The sequence below is a fragment of the Argentina silus genome (assembly GCF_951799395.1).
Source record: "Argentina silus genome assembly, chromosome: X".
Lineage (NCBI taxonomy): Eukaryota > Metazoa > Chordata > Actinopteri > Argentiniformes > Argentinidae > Argentina > Argentina silus.
In genome coordinates, this window is record NC_139653.1 from 1316737 (window position 1) to 1340488 (window position 23752).

Genomic DNA, 23752 nt, shown 5'->3' on the forward strand with positions numbered 1-23752 from the left:
GGTGAAATTCTTTATTGGTTTTTGGTGACGAATGCAGTACAAAAGCTGTACCATAATGAATGTCCGAATTTGTCTAGTCTAGGTGCTTACTGTAGGTCTTACATGTCAACAGTTCATGGTCATGGAAAGACCTGCATACAAGAATAAAATGAATGAAGAAAACTTTCTTTGAAAATGTCTCTTTTTCTTCTTTTTTTTTTTACAGTATTTCAACAGGTATTGAAAAAGGTGTAAAAAGTGCAGGTGCAGAGTGCAGCAGGGTTTGTTATCTCTAGTAAAATAATATTTTGAGGAAAGAATACAATTCATGTTGTGATATGCTTGCTTGCCTGTTTTGGCACATACTATGTAAAGTATCAACAAATGGCACAAGCATATAACACAAATTAAGGTTGAACCAGTTCATATTGATAGCTGTATTTTGTATTTTGTTGTCCATTGTGTAATGATTTATTGAAATAATATATTCATTTGACCACAAGTTGATTTGCTTGGTGGTCTGGGTTGGTCCAGTGGTCTAGCACCATATCCTACAATGCACACATATGCCCATGTCGACATGGGTTTGAAGCCGGCCCATGCCCTGCTGACATCCCCTCTCCTCCTTATTTTCCTGTCTTTCTTCACTATCTCTATCCAATAAAAATAAAAGAGTGGGACTGCCCCACTCCATGTTTTGTTGTTTGATGGAAATATTTGCTTTTGTTGCATGTTTTTAATGTTCTGTGAGTGTTAGAGCATTTTGTAACATCTCGTCCTGTTCCTTAGGTTATGTTTGTCTTTGTTTCATGTTATTCATTTATTGTTCCCTGTTTATTTTTTGTGTCCCTCACCTTGTCTCTCATTCCAGACACTTCACTACCTGCCCTTGTGTGTGATTGGATTCACCTGTTCCTCATCATCATTCCCTGTGTATTTAGTCTGTGTGTTTCCCCTGTCTCATTGCCAGTTCGTCTTTGCCCCTTGTATCAAGCCTACCAGCGATTACTCCTAGTGTTTTTAGTATTCCTGTTTTTTTGATCTGCGCTTGTTTTTCTGACGTTCCCTGACGGATTGTATGCCTACTATTCTTATTGATTACCTGTGTACTGAACCCTGCCTTGCCTACTCCTTACTGGATTATCTGTTTTACCTATTGATTGCCTACCCGTGTATCGAACCTTTTCTACTATAAGTTTTGGTCTCTGAGTCACGCTGCGCTTCAGACCCAGGAGAGACGGATTCTCCACCATGATGAACAACTCACCTCAATCTGCCTGGGGGTGAGTGGGCTGTCAGAGTGACATAAGGGCTTCCAGGCTTTCGTCGGGGGTCAGGTTTGCCAGCTAGCCGACCAGATCCAGCAGCTGACGGTGGTCCTGGAGACTCTCGTCCCTTCTCCTCCCATCCCCGCGCCAGTTTCGACCCGTGATCCGGCTCCTGCTTCCCTGCTTACACCACCAGCACCGGCTCTTCACCTCTCCAGACCTGAGCAGTTCTCTGCGGACTCCAGCAGCTGTCAGGCATTTCTGGTACAGTGTGGGCTCCACTTCGAGCTAGAGACGTCGTCATTCCAGTCGGAATGAGCCAAGGTGGCTTACATCATCACCCACCTCACTGGCAGAGCAGAGGCCTTGGCCACGAGTGGGCAAGGGATTTTTCAGTCTGCCATTCCCTGGAGGTTTTCACTAATTCTCTATGCAAAATTTTAGATCATACAACCTCGGCCAAGAGGCAGCAAGGGCACTCATTGGCCTGCGTCAGGGCACAAGGCGTTCCTCTGCCCAAGCCATTAGAGGCCAACGCTCTTGATGGTCACTTATTATGCAGAGTCACTCACTGCACGGAACCTATTGAGATTATCATCGCCAATAACCACACGGAAACCCTGAGTTTTCATTTGTTCAACTCCCTGTTACAGCCTCTTATTCTGGGTTATTGCTGGCTCGCCAAGCATAACCCCCACGTAGACTGGTCCATTGGGGAGGTTACAGAGTGGGGCAAGGGATGCTCACCTTTATGCTTTCTGTCCGTTCCGGTTTCTGTGTCTCCTTGATCTTCAGCCTCTGTTTCTCCATTGCTTCCTGGGTCTCATGTTTCCTCATGTCCCCTGGTTTCTTTGGATTCCGATTTCCCGGACCTCTCTAGTGTTCCCCTCTGTTACCTCGACCTCAAAGAGGTATTCAACAAGACCCGTGCTACCTCTCTGACTCCTCAGCGATCCTACGACTGCGCCATTGACTTGCTCCCAGGATCGTCTCCTCCAAGAGGGCGTCTCTATTCCTTATCTGCCCCGGAGAGGGATGCTATGAGGGAGTACATTGACTGTTCCCTAGCTGCTGGTATAATTCGTCCTTCCTTATCTCCTGCTGGGGCTGGTTTCTTCTTTGTTGAAAAAAAGGATAAGACGGTTCGTCCCTGCATAGACTACCGAGGTCTGAATGATATCACCATAAAGAACAGGTACCCCTTCCCTCTGCTTTTGAACTGTTACAAGGGGCTTGATCTCCATAATGCCTATCATTTGGTTAGGATAAGGGAGGGGGACGAATGGAAAACGGCTTTCAATACTCCTAGTGGTCACTATGAGTACCTGGTTATGCCGTTTGGACTGACTAATGCTCCAGCTGTTTTTCAGGCTCTTGTGAGTGACGCTCTCCGGGACATGTTGAATAAGTTTGTTTTTGTTTCCCTGGATGATATCCTCATCTTCTCCCCTGATGAGGAGACCCATGTCCAACACGTCCACCAAGTTCTCCAGCGTCTCCTCGACAACCAATTGTTCGTAAAAGCGGAGAAGTGTGAATTCCATGCCACCACGGTGGCTTTCCTGGGTTTCATCATTTCAAGAGACAGCATTCAGATGGACCCTGCCAAGGTTAGTGCAGTTGCCGAGTGGCCCTTGCCTACCAGTCGCAAGCTGGTACAGCGGTTTTTGGGTTTTGCAAATTTTTATAGACACTTTATCAGAAATTTTAGCACTGTTGCCGCATCATTGCATGCCCTCACCTCCTTGTCTGTCAGGTTCCAGTGGTCTCCCCGGGCAGACCAGGCTTTCTGGAGGTTGAGGGAGAGTTTCACTTCGGCACCCATTCTCACTCTCCCGGATCTCTGGCGGCAGTTCATTGTGGAGGTGGATGCCTCGTACGTGGGCATCGAGGCTGTGCTCTCCCTGAGGTCCCCAGTGGACAACAGACTTCATCCCTGCGCCTTCCTCTTTCGGAAAGTCTCTCTGGCCGAGAGGAATTATGACGTGGGGAAGAGGGAGCTGTTGGCTGTCAAGGCGGCGCTGGATGAGTGGCACCACTGGCTGGAGGGAGCGGAGCACCCTTCTCTGGTTTGAACTGACCATAAGAACCTGGAGTACATCCGGACCGCCAAGCGGCTGAACTCCAGACAGGCCAGATGGGCTCTGTTTTTTAATAGGTTTAATTTTTCCCTACCGGCCCGGTTCCAAGAACGTTAAGCCTCATGCCCTGTCTCGCCTGTTTGACCCTGACTCTGCCCCAAGGACTCCCACTTACATTCTGCCCTCTTCCTGTGTGGTGGGGGCTGTTACATGGGGCATTAAGGAAGAGGTCAGACAGGCGAGTGTTGATGTTCCTGTACCGGACAGCTGTCCTCCGAACCAGTTGTTTGTCCCTGTCTCCCACTCTTGGGAGGAACTCTTGGGCCCATACCTCCCTCATCTCCTGCCATCCAGGTATACGGCAGACTCTCTTTGTAATCAGGCAACGTTTCTGGTAGCTGTCAATGGAGAGAGAGGCTGGAGAGTATGTGGGTGCCTGTCCTGTGTGCACCCGAAACAAGGATTCCCGATGCCCGCCCCATGGTCTCCTGCGCCCACTTCCTGTGCCTCATCGCCCCTGTTCTGACATCTCTCTGGACTTCATCACGGGGTTACCCCCCTCGGAAGGTAACACCACCATTCTGATAGTGGTGGACAGATTTTCAAAAATGGTGCATTTTATCTCTCTGCCTAAATTGCCCTGTGCCAAGGAGACAGCGGAGGCAATATTATTTCATGTTTACCGAATTCATGGATTCCCTAGGGATGTGGTGTCAGACCGGGGGCCATCTCCCAGTTTTGGAAGGACTTTTGTTCCCTCCTTGGTGCCACCATCAGCCTCTCTTCCGGGTACCACCACCCAGTCCAACGGCCAGAGCGAGCGGCTCAATCAGGAACTGGAAGCCTGTCTGCAGTGTCCCAGAACCCAGCCACCTGGAGTAGGCATCTGGGTGGAGTATGCTCCAAACCCCCACTATCCACTAGAGACCTTCCCCTGCGGGTTGAATCCCGCAAACTGGCTCCCCGGTTTGTGGGTCCCAGTGTCTGAGGTGATTAACCCTATGGCTGTGCGGCTGTGACACCCTAGATCCCTGAGTTCACCCTACCTTCTATGTGGCCAGGGTCAAGCCAGCTATGGAGAGCTCCCTGGTTCCTGCCTCCAGGCCCCCCCCCCCCCCCCCCGGATCATTGATGGAGGACCGGTGTATACGGTTAAGCGGCTCCTGGCTGTTCGTCGTCAGGGTCGTCAGTACCTGGTGGACTGGGAGGGTTACTGGCCTGAGGAGAGATCAGGGGTTCCCACCAGGGACATTGTGGACCTTGACCTTATCCAAGAGTTCCCCTAGGCCATCCTGATCTGCCTGGGATGTCAGGTGCTATCTCTAGAGGGGGTACTGTAACATCTCATCCTGTTCCTTAGTTTATGTTTGTCTTTGTTTCATGTTATTCATTTATTGTTCCCTGTTTATTTTTTGTCTCCCTCACCTTGTCTCTCATTCCAGACACTTCACTACCTGCCCTTGTGTGTTTCCCGCCTGTGTGATCGTCTACCCTACTGATTGGATTCACCTGTTTCTCATCATCATTCCCTGTGTAGTCTGTGTGTTTCCCCTGTCTCGTTGCCAGTTCGTCTTTGTCCCTTGTGTCAAGCCTACCAGTGATTACTCCTAGTGTTTTTTGTATTCACATTTTTTAAATCTTTTTTGTTCTCTGTTGCCATCTCCCTGACGGATTGTATGCCTACTATTCAGATTGATTACCTGTGTACCGAACCCTGCCTTGCCTACCCCTTACTGGATTACCTGTTTTACCTATTGACTGCTTACCCGTGTATCGAACCTTTTCTGGAAGTAAAGACTATTCTTTTGGATTTTAAGTTTTGGGTTAGCATTTGAGTCCTTTGCCTGCATATTATATTCATTACACATTTTGCAAACAAAATTAGTCATTTTGGCCAGTCAGCTTCTGTTTCAGCCTGTGTGTTAATTGTTTTGAAAATGTGACGTCAGAGTGGACAAAAGTGTTTAAGCAAACGAGAAAAACTGTAATAGGATTTCAGACAAATTTTAATACAGCTCCAAAAGCATAAATGGTATGAAATATGTTTTCAAACAATTCAAGTTACACAAGTCTGGGCATTAAAAGTTGATTTGAAGTGAATAGGTTAAGCGGTTTAGACTGTGCACACGGCGGTATAGGCATGAATTTTATGGTTGGTTGAGTAGTTGAGAGTGGCTTCAGTGGGGTAGAATTGGTATGCATTGTTGTGTAATCATTTTAAGAATGTGTTCTGCAGGTCTCCTGTTCCATGGCAGTTACAGTAACAATAGGGCTCTCAGAATGTTGGCCTAAATCATCACCATGTTACAAGAGAGGAGGTTTTGAGCTCCAAAAAGCTGAATAGTTTAAAAAGTTTAATAGGTATCACAACCAAAGGTCAGAGCAAGTGAGTTAGACCTCTCTGCAGGGTGTCAAGATGAATTGGAGTGAATAGCTTAAAAGTTGTTGCTGAGTAGTTGAAATAAAATGAGAGTCTTATTATGGTAGCGGATAAAGTGGGAGATGGTTTGGTGGGTTGGTTTGATTGATGTATGGATGGTTGGTTGGTTGTTTGGCTGATTGGATGGATGAATGGATAAATGGAAGAGAGGATGGATAGATGAGAGAGGGGAGGTATAGATAGATCAAAACAATTAAGAGGTTAACCTATACAGATTATACTGAGTGAAGCAGAAGTGACTGGTGAAAGGATGATGTCTAGGTTAGAAAGATAGAACATTAGATAGATAGTATGTTAGAAGGTCATAGATAGAATGTCAGATAGATAGATAGATAGATAGATAGATAGATAGATAGATAGATATGATGAGCCAGGGGTAGTTCAGTGGAGTGGGTAGAGAGTTGACTGGTTGAGAGTGGTAGAGTTGGTTGGTTAAGTGGTTGAGAGTGGTTTCAGTGGGGTAGAACTGGTAGCTAAGAGAGTGCATTGTTGTATAATCATCCTAAGAATGTGTTGTGCAGGTCTCTTGTTGTTTTTGAGTCCTGAAAGTTCTATGGTAGTTGCAGTCAAAAAAGAGCTCACAGAATGTTGAACTAAATCAACATTCCACCATGTTAACTGGATCAGTGGTTTTGGAGTTTAAAAAAAGCGTAATAGGATATAAAAAATATTTAATAGGCATCAAAAGGCTTTTATCTTGTCGATATTTGAAGTTTCTGAACTCATAATTTGAACTCATAAGCTACTCATTACATTTACATATATGGCATTTAGCAGACGCCTTTATCCAAAGCGACTTACAACAAATACATTTGTTTAAGTAAGTGAATCATTTATCCAACAGTCATCATAAGACAAAGTAATCAATGCTCACACCAGGGGCCATTGGCAGTCGTAATGCTCGTAATCCTGACAGTGGTGGGAAGCTCATTCCACCAGCGGGGCGCCAGGACAGTGAAAAGCCGTGACCAAGTGGCGCGGCCGCTGTATCCACGTAGAGGCGCCGGTGCCAGGCGGGCAGCCGAGGTGGAAGAGCGGAGTGATCGTGCAGGGGTTTGGGGGCTAACCGTTGCTTGCAAGTAGGGAGGGGCTGTTCCCTTTGCCGCCTGGTAGGCAAGCACCAGGGTCTTGAATCTGATGTGAGCTGCTACCAAGAGCCAGTGGAGGGTGCAGAGGAGGGGCGTGACATGGGAGAATTTGGGGAGGTTGAACACCAGATGAGCGGCAGCGTTCTGGATGAGCTGCAGAGGCCTGATGGCGGAGGCAGGAAGTCCGGCCAAGAGTGCATTGCAGTAGTCAAGGTGAGAGATTACAAGTGTTTGGACCAAAAGTTGTGCTGCTTCTCTGGTGAGGAATGGGCGTATCCTTCTGATGTTGTAGAGGAAGAATCTACAGGAGTGTGCTGTCGCTTTGATGTTCGCCACACAGGATAAGTGGTTGTCAAGGATCACCCCAAGGTTTTTGGCTGTATGGGAGGAGGCCACAGTGGAGTGTGGATACTGTGATGGAGAAGTCTTGGAGAGGGCAGGCTTTCCCTGGGAGGAAGAGCAGCTCAGTCTTGTCAAGGATGAGCTTGAGGTGGTGGGCTGACATCCAAGCAGAAATGTCTGCAAGACATGCCGAGACACATGCCGTCACATTCCAGTCGGAATGAGCCAAGGTGGCTTACATCATCACCCACCTCACTGGCAGAGCAGAGGCCTTGGCCACGAGTGGGCAAGGGATTTTTCAGTCTGCCATTCCCTGGAGGTTTTCACTAATTCTCTATGCAAAATTTTAGATCATACAACCTCGGCCAAGAGGCAGCAAGGGCACTCATTGGCCTGCGTCAGGGCACAAGGCGTTCCTCTGCCCAAGCCATTAGAGGCCAACGCTCTTGATGGTCACTTATTATGCAGAGTCACTCACTGCACGGAACCTATTGAGATTATCATCGCCAATAACCACACGGAAACCCTGAGTTTTCATTTGTTCAACTCCCTGTTACAGCCTCTTATTCTGGGTTATTGCTGGCTCGCCAAGCATAACCCCCACGTAGACTGGTCCATTGGGGAGGTTACAGAGTGGGGCAAGGGATGCTCACCTTTATGCTTTCTGTCCGTTCCGGTTTCTGTGTCTCCTTGATCTTCAGCCTCTGTTTCTCCATTGCTTCCTGGGTCTCATGTTTCCTCATGTCCCCTGGTTTCTTTGGATTCCGATTTCCCGGACCTCTCTAGTGTTCCCCTCTGTTACCTCGACCTCAAAGAGGTATTCAACAAGACCCGTGCTACCTCTCTGACTCCTCAGCGATCCTACGACTGCGCCATTGACTTGCTCCCAGGATCGTCTCCTCCAAGAGGGCGTCTCTATTCCTTATCTGCCCCGGAGAGGGATGCTATGAGGGAGTACATTGACTGTTCCCTAGCTGCTGGTATAATTCGTCCTTCCTTATCTCCTGCTGGGGCTGGTTTCTTCTTTGTTGAAAAAAAGGATAAGACGGTTCGTCCCTGCATAGACTACCGAGGTCTGAATGATATCACCATAAAGAACAGGTACCCCTTCCCTCTGCTTTTGAACTGTTACAAGGGGCTTGATCTCCATAATGCCTATCATTTGGTTAGGATAAGGGAGGGGGACGAATGGAAAACGGCTTTCAATACTCCTAGTGGTCACTATGAGTACCTGGTTATGCCGTTTGGACTGACTAATGCTCCAGCTGTTTTTCAGGCTCTTGTGAGTGACGCTCTCCGGGACATGTTGAATAAGTTTGTTTTTGTTTCCCTGGATGATATCCTCATCTTCTCCCCTGATGAGGAGACCCATGTCCAACACGTCCACCAAGTTCTCCAGCGTCTCCTCGACAACCAATTGTTCGTAAAAGCGGAGAAGTGTGAATTCCATGCCACCACGGTGGCTTTCCTGGGTTTCATCATTTCAAGAGACAGCATTCAGATGGACCCTGCCAAGGTTAGTGCAGTTGCCGAGTGGCCCTTGCCTACCAGTCGCAAGCTGGTACAGCGGTTTTTGGGTTTTGCAAATTTTTATAGACACTTTATCAGAAATTTTAGCACTGTTGCCGCATCATTGCATGCCCTCACCTCCTTGTCTGTCAGGTTCCAGTGGTCTCCCCGGGCAGACCAGGCTTTCTGGAGGTTGAGGGAGAGTTTCACTTCGGCACCCATTCTCACTCTCCCGGATCTCTGGCGGCAGTTCATTGTGGAGGTGGATGCCTCGTACGTGGGCATCGAGGCTGTGCTCTCCCTGAGGTCCCCAGTGGACAACAGACTTCATCCCTGCGCCTTCCTCTTTCGGAAAGTCTCTCTGGCCGAGAGGAATTATGACGTGGGGAAGAGGGAGCTGTTGGCTGTCAAGGCGGCGCTGGATGAGTGGCACCACTGGCTGGAGGGAGCGGAGCACCCTTCTCTGGTTTGAACTGACCATAAGAACCTGGAGTACATCCGGACCGCCAAGCGGCTGAACTCCAGACAGGCCAGATGGGCTCTGTTTTTTAATAGGTTTAATTTTTCCCTACCGGCCCGGTTCCAAGAACGTTAAGCCTCATGCCCTGTCTCGCCTGTTTGACCCTGACTCTGCCCCAAGGACTCCCACTTACATTCTGCCCTCTTCCTGTGTGGTGGGGGCTGTTACATGGGGCATTAAGGAAGAGGTCAGACAGGCGAGTGTTGATGTTCCTGTACCGGACAGCTGTCCTCCGAACCAGTTGTTTGTCCCTGTCTCCCACTCTTGGGAGGAACTCTTGGGCCCATACCTCCCTCATCTCCTGCCATCCAGGTATACGGCAGACTCTCTTTGTAATCAGGCAACGTTTCTGGTAGCTGTCAATGGAGAGAGAGGCTGGAGAGTATGTGGGTGCCTGTCCTGTGTGCACCCGAAACAAGGATTCCCGATGCCCGCCCCATGGTCTCCTGCGCCCACTTCCTGTGCCTCATCGCCCCTGTTCTGACATCTCTCTGGACTTCATCACGGGGTTACCCCCCTCGGAAGGTAACACCACCATTCTGATAGTGGTGGACAGATTTTCAAAAATGGTGCATTTTATCTCTCTGCCTAAATTGCCCTGTGCCAAGGAGACAGCGGAGGCAATATTATTTCATGTTTACCGAATTCATGGATTCCCTAGGGATGTGGTGTCAGACCGGGGGCCATCTCCCAGTTTTGGAAGGACTTTTGTTCCCTCCTTGGTGCCACCATCAGCCTCTCTTCCGGGTACCACCACCCAGTCCAACGGCCAGAGCGAGCGGCTCAATCAGGAACTGGAAGCCTGTCTGCAGTGTCCCAGAACCCAGCCACCTGGAGTAGGCATCTGGGTGGAGTATGCTCCAAACCCCCACTATCCACTAGAGACCTTCCCCTGCGGGTTGAATCCCGCAAACTGGCTCCCCGGTTTGTGGGTCCCAGTGTCTGAGGTGATTAACCCTATGGCTGTGCGGCTGTGACACCCTAGATCCCTGAGTTCACCCTACCTTCTATGTGGCCAGGGTCAAGCCAGCTATGGAGAGCTCCCTGGTTCCTGCCTCCAGGCCCCCCCCCCCCCCCCCCGGATCATTGATGGAGGACCGGTGTATACGGTTAAGCGGCTCCTGGCTGTTCGTCGTCAGGGTCGTCAGTACCTGGTGGACTGGGAGGGTTACTGGCCTGAGGAGAGATCAGGGGTTCCCACCAGGGACATTGTGGACCTTGACCTTATCCAAGAGTTCCCCTAGGCCATCCTGATCTGCCTGGGATGTCAGGTGCTATCTCTAGAGGGGGTACTGTAACATCTCATCCTGTTCCTTAGTTTATGTTTGTCTTTGTTTCATGTTATTCATTTATTGTTCCCTGTTTATTTTTTGTCTCCCTCACCTTGTCTCTCATTCCAGACACTTCACTACCTGCCCTTGTGTGTTTCCCGCCTGTGTGATCGTCTACCCTACTGATTGGATTCACCTGTTTCTCATCATCATTCCCTGTGTAGTCTGTGTGTTTCCCCTGTCTCGTTGCCAGTTCGTCTTTGTCCCTTGTGTCAAGCCTACCAGTGATTACTCCTAGTGTTTTTTGTATTCACATTTTTTAAATCTTTTTTGTTCTCTGTTGCCATCTCCCTGACGGATTGTATGCCTACTATTCAGATTGATTACCTGTGTACCGAACCCTGCCTTGCCTACCCCTTACTGGATTACCTGTTTTACCTATTGACTGCTTACCCGTGTATCGAACCTTTTCTGGAAGTAAAGACTATTCTTTTGGATTTTAAGTTTTGGGTTAGCATTTGAGTCCTTTGCCTGCATATTATATTCATTACACATTTTGCAAACAAAATTAGTCATTTTGGCCAGTCAGCTTCTGTTTCAGCCTGTGTGTTAATTGTTTTGAAAATGTGACGTCAGAGTGGACAAAAGTGTTTAAGCAAACGAGAAAAACTGTAATAGGATTTCAGACAAATTTTAATACAGCTCCAAAAGCATAAATGGTATGAAATATGTTTTCAAACAATTCAAGTTACACAAGTCTGGGCATTAAAAGTTGATTTGAAGTGAATAGGTTAAGCGGTTTAGACTGTGCACACGGCGGTATAGGCATGAATTTTATGGTTGGTTGAGTAGTTGAGAGTGGCTTCAGTGGGGTAGAATTGGTATGCATTGTTGTGTAATCATTTTAAGAATGTGTTCTGCAGGTCTCCTGTTCCATGGCAGTTACAGTAACAATAGGGCTCTCAGAATGTTGGCCTAAATCATCACCATGTTACAAGAGAGGAGGTTTTGAGCTCCAAAAAGCTGAATAGTTTAAAAAGTTTAATAGGTATCACAACCAAAGGTCAGAGCAAGTGAGTTAGACCTCTCTGCAGGGTGTCAAGATGAATTGGAGTGAATAGCTTAAAAGTTGTTGCTGAGTAGTTGAAATAAAATGAGAGTCTTATTATGGTAGCGGATAAAGTGGGAGATGGTTTGGTGGGTTGGTTTGATTGATGTATGGATGGTTGGTTGGTTGTTTGGCTGATTGGATGGATGAATGGATAAATGGAAGAGAGGATGGATAGATGAGAGAGGGGAGGTATAGATAGATCAAAACAATTAAGAGGTTAACCTATACAGATTATACTGAGTGAAGCAGAAGTGACTGGTGAAAGGATGATGTCTAGGTTAGAAAGATAGAACATTAGATAGATAGTATGTTAGAAGGTCATAGATAGAATGTCAGATAGATAGATAGATAGATAGATAGATAGATATGATGAGCCAGGGGTAGTTCAGTGGAGTGGGTAGAGAGTTGACTGGTTGAGAGTGGTAGAGTTGGTTGGTTAAGTGGTTGAGAGTGGTTTCAGTGGGGTAGAACTGGTAGCTAAGAGAGTGCATTGTTGTATAATCATCCTAAGAATGTGTTGTGCAGGTCTCTTGTTGTTTTTGAGTCCTGAAAGTTCTATGGTAGTTGCAGTCAAAAAAGAGCTCACAGAATGTTGAACTAAATCAACATTCCACCATGTTAACTGGATCAGTGGTTTTGGAGTTTAAAAAAAGCGTAATAGGATATAAAAAATATTTAATAGGCATCAAAAGGCTTTTATCTTGTCGATATTTGAAGTTTCTGAACTCATAATTTGAACTCATAAGCTACTCATTACATTTACATATATGGCATTTAGCAGACGCCTTTATCCAAAGCGACTTACAACAAATACATTTGTTTAAGTAAGTGAATCATTTATCCAACAGTCATCATAAGACAAAGTAATCAATGCTCACACCAGGGGCCATTGGCAGTCGTAATGCTCGTAATCCTGACAGTGGTGGGAAGCTCATTCCACCAGCGGGGCGCCAGGACAGTGAAAAGCCGTGACCAAGTGGCGCGGCCGCTGTATCCACGTAGAGGCGCCGGTGCCAGGCGGGCAGCCGAGGTGGAAGAGCGGAGTGATCGTGCAGGGGTTTGGGGGCTAACCGTTGCTTGCAAGTAGGGAGGGGCTGTTCCCTTTGCCGCCTGGTAGGCAAGCACCAGGGTCTTGAATCTGATGTGAGCTGCTACCAAGAGCCAGTGGAGGGTGCAGAGGAGGGGCGTGACATGGGAGAATTTGGGGAGGTTGAACACCAGATGAGCGGCAGCGTTCTGGATGAGCTGCAGAGGCCTGATGGCGGAGGCAGGAAGTCCGGCCAAGAGTGCATTGCAGTAGTCAAGGTGAGAGATTACAAGTGTTTGGACCAAAAGTTGTGCTGCTTCTCTGGTGAGGAATGGGCGTATCCTTCTGATGTTGTAGAGGAAGAATCTACAGGAGTGTGCTGTCGCTTTGATGTTCGCCACACAGGATAAGTGGTTGTCAAGGATCACCCCAAGGTTTTTGGCTGTATGGGAGGAGGCCACAGTGGAGTGTGGATACTGTGATGGAGAAGTCTTGGAGAGGGCAGGCTTTCCCTGGGAGGAAGAGCAGCTCAGTCTTGTCAAGGATGAGCTTGAGGTGGTGGGCTGACATCCAAGCAGAAATGTCTGCAAGACATGCCGAGACACATGCCGTCACCTGTTTGTCAGAGGGGGGGGAAAGAAAGAGTTGAGTCATCAGTGTAGGTGTGGTAGGAGAAACCATGTAAAGAAATTACAGAGCTGAGAGATTTGGTACAGAGAGAGAACAGTAAAGGCCCAAGAACAGAGCCCTGGGGGACCGCAGTGGTTGGCACTCGTGGAGAGGACAGCGACTGGCCAGGTAGGATGCAAACCAGAAGATTGCAGAGCCAGAGATGCCCAATTCTGAGAGGGTGGAGAGAAGGATCGGGTGGTTTACTGTGTCGAATGCAGCGGACAGGTCCAGAAGAATGAGAACAGAGGAGAGGGGGGAAGCTCAAGCAGAATGGAGGGCCTCCATGACAGTGAGGAGAGCAGTTTCAGTAGAGTGCTTTAAAGCCGGATTGGTGAGGGTCAAGGAAGTTGTTCTGAAGGAGGTAGTTAGGCAGTTGGTTAGAGACAGCACGTTCAAGGGTTTTAGATAAGAAGGAGAGAAGGGATACCGGTCTGTAGTTATGGACAGCAGACGGGTCAAGAGTTGGTTTCTTGAGAAGAGGCTTGACTCTGGTTGTCTTGAAGGCAGATGGGACAGATCCTGTGGATAGAGAGGAATTGGTTAAAGTGGTGAGGAACGGAAGGAGGTCTTTGGAAATGGATTGGAGAAGGGGGGAGGACATAGGATCGAGGAGGCAGGTGGTTGCCCACTTGGATGTGACCAGTTTTAGAACATCATCGGGGAGAGGGGGGAGAAATCTGATAAACCAGAGACTGGGTGTTGCACAGTGGGTTTGGGAGGAAAGGTAGCATTGTTGGTGAGAGATAGAGGGAAGGAGCTGCTAATGTTATCAACCTTCTTTTTGACAAAGTCATCGGCAGACAGAGAGGAGGGAGGAGGGGGAGGAGGAGGGTTGAGGAGTGAGGAAAATGTGGAGAACAGTTTCCTTGGGTTAGAGACAGAGGATTGAATTTTGGAATGGTTGTATAAAGCTTTAACAGCTGATGCAGATGAGGTGTAGTTGAGGAGGAGAGAGAGATAAGGGTCTAGATCATCAGGAAGGCCAGATTTTCTCCATTTCCTCTCAGCTGCCCGGAGCCCTATTCTACAAGCTTGCAGGGTTTCAGACAGCCAGGGAGTGCGTGGAGTGGATGGTGCCGGCCTTGAGATCTGTGGACAGAGAGTCGAAGGATGAGGAAAGAGAGGACAGGAGGGTGGAGGAAGCTGCATTAGTGGAAAGAAGGGAGAAGGATTCAACAGAGGGTAGGGCAGATAAGACAGAGGAAGAGAGAGCGGTGAATGAGAGGGTGCGCAGGTTGCGACGAGAGGATACAGTGTGGGTAGAGACTGGCTGGGAGGGTGAGCATTTGAGAGGGAGGGAGAAGGATACAAAATGATGATCAGAAACCGGAAGAGGGGTAACAGTGAGGTTTGAGGTATGGGAGGATCTTGTGAAGACAAGGTCAAGCTGATTGCCCGCCTTATGAGTGGGAGGAGAGTGGGACAGGGTAAGGTCAAAGGAGGAGAGAAGGTCAAGTGCTCCAGGCGAGTGAAGCTTCTCCGACTGAATGTTGAAGTCACCTAGTATTGTGAGCGGTGTGCCATCCTCAGGGAAGAAGCTGAGAAGGACAACAATGTGAAGTTTGACAGGGGAGGTGATAGAAACAGCATGGAATTCAAAGGTGGAAATGGACAGGTGTGACAGGGGAAGGACATTATGTGACCACTTAGGCGAGATGAGGAGTCCTGTTCCTCCTCCTCGACCAGAGAGTCTAGGGAAATGACTAAAGGAGTAGGCATCAGAGAGGGCTGCCGGAGTAGCTGTGTTATCCAGTGTAATCCATGTCTCTGTGAGAGCAGGGAAGTAGAGAGACATGAAGCAGGCATAGGCTGAGATAGCCTCTGCTTTCCGGACCGCAGACTGGCAGTTCCTAAGTCCTCCCGTGACAGTGAGGTCGTGGGTAGTTGAGCATGGTGGGTAGATTAGATTGGAAGGGTTGCGGGTGGAGGTGTAGCATTGATGTGTCCTCCTGATGGATGAAATAACAGGAATGGGGAGAAAGCACATTGTGATTTTTTGCCGGTATAGAGGGAGAGGGTTAGTGGGAAAGGTAGGATATAGGTAGGCTCAATACACTCAGGGTAATGAAGAAATTATCAAAATAGAATAAAAATACTTAGTAGTATGGCCTTCCTCTCAGGCCTTCCTCAATGGAGTCCACAGATAGACTCCTTCGTCTTTGTGTCTGGAGTCTTCATGGCAGGAGGCTGTCGCTCTGTGATCGTCACAATATAAATGCAGATTCTGTGATTGCTGATGACTAGCAGGGTAGCAACCCCTCCCACCTGACGATCAGTTAACGACCAGACAGGTTTCACCACTCACTCAATCCCAGTCCTGGTCCAGGGTGAGCAGGAGTTAAATACCTGGCAGGATAGTGTTTAGGCCCTCCCACTGGAGATTGACAGCACTTCACAGCTATTGACTTCAAACAGATGGCTTTCAATAGAAACTACTTATCAGAGCTTAAGGCAGGATAGCCACAGCAAAACAAACAACTCAACAGCACTTTGATTAGAACAAGATTCAGCTAACTTGCTCACACTGGAGAACAGGCTTATGGCAGGATAGCCACAGCAAAACAAACAACTCTTCACATAATAATTGCCACATAATTAATCAAGTGGCAATGTTTGTAAACACACTATAACACATTGTAAGCATATCCATTAGAATTCCTTAACGATGTCTCCTGGTGGTTGTTTAGCTGAGGTGAATGACCTGAAATAAAACTCATGAGTGACGTCATGGTACGCGTGCGACATCGTTACACCGGCGGCCAACTTTTAAACTCTGGCCTGCTGTAACTGATTGTTGGTAAAGGAGCACCTGGAGATAGTTTCGAGACAGACTTTTTTTCTGATGTATTATAGAGCGAGGCTCGATGAGAAAAAGATCTATGTCTGGGTAGGGATGAACTATTGTAACTGCAAATTTGTTTATTTTTACCTGTTTTTAGAGTACTTTGTTGTCACATTTCTGCCAACAATTTAAAGGACACACATACTGGCACACTTTTGTCATATATGCGTCTTCTCTACACTCCTACAAACATCATAACCGGTCTTACTGGATGAATACTCTATTCAGATATGGCCATTCAAAATAAGTGTGGCTTCAGCCTTGCATTCATCATTTATGTTGATAGGTATGTCTCTCTTGCTTAGAAACACCACCACTCATGGTGTAAACACATACTCCCATAGCCTGCACACAGACTCACCCCCCAACGTACTTGCAGAATGTCTTAAGATAATGCCAAGTGTGGCCATTGGGTATTGAATTCAGGTCTGTTTGCCCTTGGAAAAGATGGGGAAACTGTAGAGAGAGGAAAGAAAGTGAACAAGATGAACAAAAAGAAACACTAGAATTGTACGTTGGCATGAAATATAATGTGGGCAACATTACATTTTTGTGGCAGTGAATGCCAGTGTCAGCCTGCGATGGCTGTAGCAAAGTAAAGAAGGCTTATTGTAGGTTGCAGTCACACCTGGCTCATACATGATTTCCAATATTAGACCAAGATGATAGAATGACAACATTTGGATGAACTATCCCTTTAATAGCTGCCTTATACTCCCCACACAGTTTTTCCTCTCCATGTTTTGTTTTCTTTCGCTCGTATCTTCCTCATCCTATTATTCTCTTCTCCCACAATCTCCTTTATCACCTTCCCCTCTCCTGTTCTCTCCTCCTCACTTTGTATCTTTTCTTCCTCTCTCTGTCTTTGCTGTTGCATCACTCTTTAATTCAGTCTTTATCTTTCTCTCTCTTTGCTCTCCTTCCTGTATATCCCTGCGTCCTGATCTCTCCATCTCGTATATCTCCTTTCTCGATCCCTCACTTTCATCTGCTCCAGCATCAATTCACCTCTCTCCATCTCCCAGTTCTGCTCGTTCTTCCCTTTGTCCTCCTCCCCCACTATATCTATAATCTTCCTCTTCCTCTCCTCTCTCTCCTTCATTTCCCACTCCTCCTCTGTCCTCCACTGATTCAGTGACAGTCTATTCACCTCCGTCTTCATCTTTTCTCCCTTAGTCTTCCCCTCCTCCTCTTCCAGCCTCATATATCCCTTCTCTCTTACTCTCTCTCCATTTCTCCTCATGCCTTTCACTAAGAGCCGGATCTTGAGTGGTGCTTTCTTTGTCAACAGTTTGCATATTCTTTCTAGCTTTGTATTCTTCATCACCAAAACACCAGTCTTCCTGCCCAACACTACTCGGTCCCTCCATAGTTTTTTAATGTAAACTAGCCTGAAAATGATGCTGAAAATCTAGTGCAAATGCTTCAAGAAAATGGAAAAACAGACATAAAGGGGGACTGTTAAACAAAAAAACAACTATTTTATGAGAAAAAATGTATTTCGAATTGATCATATTTATAATGTCATTGGCCTTATACATATGAAAACATTCAAAGATATCTTACTTACTCATCTAACTTCTTCTATGCCTCTGTGCTAACTATTAGACTCTTACCTTCTAGAATATCACCTGAGGACCCTATTATGACGTCACGACTCACTGTGACATCATGCTTTTTGACCACTAGCTGGCATTAGATTAGATTAGAATAATTTATTTTTACATGGTACATGTTTTTGTTTGTTTGTGTTTGTCTGTTGTTTGTTTGTATGTTGTTTGTTTGGTTCTGAGCTTTCTTGTGTCACCAATTATTCTGGCTTTGTTGTTTACCTTGCATCTCGTACCAATAATAACCATGGGACTTCTGATGTTGTGAAATCTTAAAATCAATTCTAAAACTAACAGGTAACCAGGTAACAGGTAAGTGTAGGGAGGCTAAAATTGGGGTGATGTGGTCTCTTTTCCTAGTTCTGGTTAAAAGCCTAGCTGTGTGGCCTGGGGTGGTCCAGTGGTCTAACACCACAGCCTACAGGACACATATGCCCATGTCGGATGGGTCCGAATCCAGCCCATGCCCTGCTGACGTGCCCTCCCCTTACTTTCCTGTCTTGCTCTACTCCCTGTCCAATAAAAATGGAAAGAAATACGAGAGTAGGACTGCCCCACAAAAAATCCCCCCAAAAAAGCCTAGCTGCTGCATTTTGAACTTTGTAAGTGTGAGAGGGTCTTTCTACTGAAGTAAATGATGAGAAAGGCTGTGTTTTGGAAACAAATGATTTTATTTGGCCAATCTATCTGATACGGCAAGCTCATAAGGCAAACCGTTTTCTTTTCAAACATCCTTCACAGCTCTTGTCACCACCTTGTTGTGGCTTTCAGCAGCACTTCACACCTTGTGTCTCCTGTGGGAGCAGCATTGAGGTAGATCACTGCTGCGATGGCAGCGTGAACCTATTAACCACTGGCACACTGTACTGATACCTGCTGTCCATCTCCTCCTCCTCAGTTCTACAGAGCTCTAAACATCCGTGTGGCCCTGGTGGGTCTGGAGGTGTGGAGTGACTCTGATAAGTGTCCCATCACGCAGGACCCCTTCACCACCCTGCACGAATTCCTGGACTGGAGGAAGCTTAAACTGCTGCCCCAGAAACCCCACGACAATGCTCAGCTCATCAGGTAATACACAGACACACGCGCACACGCACGCACACGCACACGCCCACGCCCACGCTCACGCTCACGCACACGCATACACACACAGACACAAACACACACACAGACACACACACACACAGAGACACACAGAGACACACAGATCAGGTAGCACACACACACTCAAGCCCTGTATTGAACTCTGACCCCTGTTCTCCTGCCTCCTAGTGGAGTGTACTTCCAGGGCACCACAATCGGCATGGCCCCCATCATGAGCATGTGCACTGTGGAGCAGTCTGGAGGCATCGTCATGGTGAGTAGAGCTCAAACCTCACAACCCCCCCTCTGTGTGTGTGTGTGTGTGTGTGTGTGTGTGTGTGTGTGTGTGTGTGTGTGTGTGTGTGTGTGTGTGTGTGTGTGTGCCAGAGCCTCACCCTGCTCTTCCTGTATCCAGCCTGATTGGTTCACGATGAGGGTTAATTGACATTAACCCCCAAAGAATATAAGAGTGGCGCTGTGTCACGCTGTGAACTTGGCGGTGCCACTATGTAAACATTTCAAGGCAAATGAAACAATATATTTAGTAATGACAGAGTAACTATCATTGATCGCCAACAACATCGTTAAAAATGAAAGCAAAAGTTAAAGCATTATGATGTTCCTCAGTGAGTTCAGCATTTTAACTGTATTTTTTGCACATTTTTACATGAATAAACACAAGTTTATTGAGTTTTGATAATGCAATTCAGCACCATCTTGTTAAAAAATCCTGGGGAGAACCTTGAGAGGAGCTGTGGGTTAATGGAGAAGGTATTCATTGTTTGGTAAGGTGGGGTTTATTAAAAATGTTGAATAAATGGTGATTGTAAACTATAATAGTCAGACCTCTCCTAACCCCTCTATCCCCTGACACAGACACAGATACATGCACACACACACACACACACACACACACACACACACACACACAGACACAGACACAGACACAGACACACACACACACACACACACACACACACACACACTATCCAAGGTAATTTGAAGGCTTACAGTCATTCAGCCATCCATCCCCCTGACAGTTATAATGTTATGGATTGAAACAAAATGCATTTTACATTCACAATCTGCAAACGTGTACAACTCACTCAAGTTGTTATCATACATCAAAATGAAGAACCTTGTGGATTTCTGTCCCCTATGCATCAATGCAACACAACTTTATTATTCCACACAGGGAAATTAATTTGGTCCTTGCTCACGCAGAATGCAAAAGAAGTCACATACAAAGAAAAAAAAAGAACACAAAAATCACACCACTTGATACCCGTGCTCTCGTGCTTAGTCGTCATCAGGTGCTTCTCAGCCCCAGCCAGTATGTTTCAGCCTGAACACAGAGGTGGATTTCTCATTAATATATCAGTTTTTCCTCTGGCCATGGTTTTAGTTTGATTCTTTCCAGATCCACAGATGGTCAGATCTGGAGTTCGACCAGGATTAACACTCGAAGCCCCGGGCCCTCATTACTAAACAAAGTACACATTTACATTTTTACATTTATGCCATTTAGCAGACGCCTTTATCCAAAGCGACTTACAACAAATACATTTGTTTAAGTAAGTGAATCATCTATCCAACAGTCATCATAAGATAAAGTAATAAATGCTCACACCAGGGGCCATTGGCAGTCATAATATGCTAGAAGATTAGATTAGATTAGATTCAACTTTATTGTCATTGTGCAGAGTCCAAGTACAGAGACAACGAAATGCAGTTAGCGTCTAACCAGAAGTGCAAAAAAGCAGAAAACTGCAGTGTGAACAATATATACAGGTAGTGCAGTATATGAGCAGTATAGTAGTGCAGTATAGTATAAGTAGTGCAGTGTAAGCAGTATATGAATTAGAAGTAGCATTATAAGCAGAATAAATAGGATGCAGGAGTTGGTAGGTTGTCACCTAGGTGCAGAGTTGGAGTTCAGTAGGGTGACAGCCGCAGGGAAGAAGCTACCTCTGAAGACCTGTAGCGCCTCCCGGAGGGGAGTGGGGTGGGCAGTCTTATAAGGCATATATATATATATATATATTATTATTATTATTATTATTTTAAAATGATTATTATTATTTTTTTTATTTTTATTATTTATTAACAGGAGAGAACTTATACAGGGAGGGTAATGGGGTTGAAGAGGTTTTAGGAAGGACTGTTAAGAGCCTGAAAAGATGGGTTTTCAATCTATGGTGGAAGATCGGTAGTGACTCTGCAGTCCTGACAGTGGGGGGAAGCTCATTCCACCAGCGGGGAACAGTGAAAAGATGTGACCGAGTAGCACGGCCGCTGTATCCACGTAGAGGTGGCGGTGCCAGGCGGGCCGCCGAGGTGGAAGAGCGGAGTGATCGTGCAGGGGTTTGGGGGCTAACTATTGCTTGCAAGTAGGGAGGAGCTGTTCCCTTTGCCGCCCGGTAGGCGAGCACCAGGGTATTGAATCTGATGCGAGCTGCTACCGGGAGCCGGTGAAGGGTGTGGAGGAGGGGCATGACATGGGAGAATTTGGGGAGGTTGAACACCAGACGAGCGGCAGCGTTCTGGATGAGCTGCAGAGGTCTGATGGCGGAGGCGGGGAGTCCGGCCAAGAGTGCGTTGCAGTAGTCAAGGCGGGAGATTACAAGTGTTTGGACCAAAAGTTGTGCTGCTTCTCTGGTGCGGAATGGGCGTATCCTTCTGATGTTGTAGAGGAAGAATCTCCAGAATCTACAGAATCACACAGAGTGAAGTCCGGAGACGTCCATATGTTGACGTTAGTGTAACAGTGTCTAATCATTGAATGAGATCAATTAGACCAGGGGTGCCTAATACGTCGAGTAGTGCGGTCGATCGCGACAGTAGTGCGGTCGATCGCGTTTTTACGACGGACATTTGTGCTTCAGCAATCACAATTGTGCCAGTGTGAGTGCACCACTTGACGTACAATGCGGCCAGTCTAAGATCGCTTCTCTTCTACGGGTCACGTGTCATCATGCATTCGCGGTTAAACGCGCTACCTACTGCAAAACTCCAGCGAACTAAGCGACCTAGTTAGCCTTCCAATTTATATATACTCAAGAAGGGATATAAAAATGAGTGGGGGAGCTGGACCAAGTAAGAAGCCAAAAACTTACCACTTTCCATGCGGAATGGGAGGAGGACTTTTTTTTCACCATGTCATATTCGAAATGCGTTTGTCTGATCTGTCAATCTGTCATTGCTATTCCAAAGAAGGGAAATGTAATTTTCGAACTGTTCACAAACAGTACGACACTGACTTCCCTCTGAAAAGCAAGCTGAGAAAAACAAAGGTGAGCGAACGAAAATCACAGTTAATCGGACAGCAGTTGTTTTTCACAAAGCCGAATTAAAAAGCAAAGGCAGCCACCTAAGCATCGTTTCGGGTGAGTCACTCCATCATGAAGCATAAGAAGTCCTTCCAAGATGGAGAGATGTTCAAAGAGGCCTTCATTGAGGCAGCGGACTCGTTGTTTCGGGATTTTAAAAATAAACCAGAAATATTGTCTTCAATAAAAGCTCTTCAGCTATCAAGAAGTACAGTTACACGGCGCTGTGAAGTAATGGCCGATGATTTGACACAGCAGCTTTGGAAGGACATCACGGACTGCGAGTGTTTCTCACTGCAACTAGACGAGTCCACAGACAGGTGATACAGCCCAGTTGTGCATTTTTATTCGGATAGTGTTTACAGATATGACTGCAAAAGGGGAGCTTTTAACAATACTGCCCATGAAAGAACACACGCGGGGAGAGGACATTTTTCAGTCTTTCAAAAACTTTATCGATAAAACCCAGCTCCCGGTGTGTAAATTAATGTCAATTACCACGGACGGTGCGCCCGCAATGGTGGGCCGCTCGAATGGATTTATTGCCAAGTGCAGGCAGGACGATGCCTTCCCCAACTTCCTTAATTACCACTGCATAATACACCAACAAGCATTGTGTGCTAAAATGCTAAACATGAAAGAGATAATGGATGTGGCAACGAAAATCGCCTGTTCTATTCGAGCGAGACCTCTACAAAGACGACTGTTCCGTGCACATCTGGAGGAGGCAGACTACAACTACTCTGACCTACTGCTACACATTGACGTGAGATGGCTTAGTAGGGGAAAATTCCTGCAGAGATTTCGAGAACTCTGTCCGGAGATAAAGGACTAAAGGACCTTGACACTAAACATGCAGAATATACGCAACTTAATGACAGTAAGTGGTTGCTAGACTTGGCATTTTTAACTGATCTGACCAGGATGCTGAATGACCTTAATTTAGAGCTGCAAGGAAAAGAAAAAAACGTGGTCAATATGATCAGCTCAGTTAATGCTTTCAAACGAAAAATGCAACATATGTCCTCAAAGCTGCAGCGCCATGATTTGGGGAACTTCCAAAACCTCGCATCAGAGCTGGAGACGCAAGGGAAGGTGTGTGCGCAACTTGACAGTGCGCGCTACACAGTACAGATTGAAAATTGTCTGTCAGACTTTGACAAACGGTTTTGAGACTTTGTTTTATTCGAGCCAATTGCTACACTTATGTGCTATCTATTTAGGGAAGATGTTGATGTTGATTTACTCGCATGCAACACTGTTTCACCTGAACTCAACTGCAGTGGAGGATGAGATTTTGACACTACAGGCTGACATTGAGCTTAAGTCCAGGGCTCATGGACAACTTTGGATATAATTTATATAGCATTTTTTAATGTAGGTAGATCATTTTGACCTGGTCATTTTCAAAGTAGCTCGCAAGCCGAAAAAGTGTGGGCACCCCTGAATTAGACCATGCTAAAGGGAATACACTGGTAGTGTTAAGTCAGGACTTAGGATTAGGATACCACATTTTAAATGTTAAAGAACTTACTTGAATATAGCATATTGACGGACATACAGTATTTGGTTTGTTAGCC

General features: G+C 46.6%; 1 protein-coding gene across 1 annotated transcript in view; it reads left to right on the forward strand.

The window, feature by feature from the left end:
* Window positions 1-23752, forward strand: part of LOC310823344 (disintegrin and metalloproteinase domain-containing protein 12-like) — a gene marked incomplete at both ends in the record, with an annotated part of 146657 nt that overhangs the window by 88917 nt on the left and 33988 nt on the right. The window contains 2 exons of the mRNA XM_083696188.1: window positions 18659-18828; window positions 19033-19117. Coding sequence (XP_083552314.1) covers window positions 18659-18828; window positions 19033-19117 — 255 coding nt within the window. The remainder of the gene's footprint in view (window positions 1-18658; window positions 18829-19032; window positions 19118-23752) is intronic.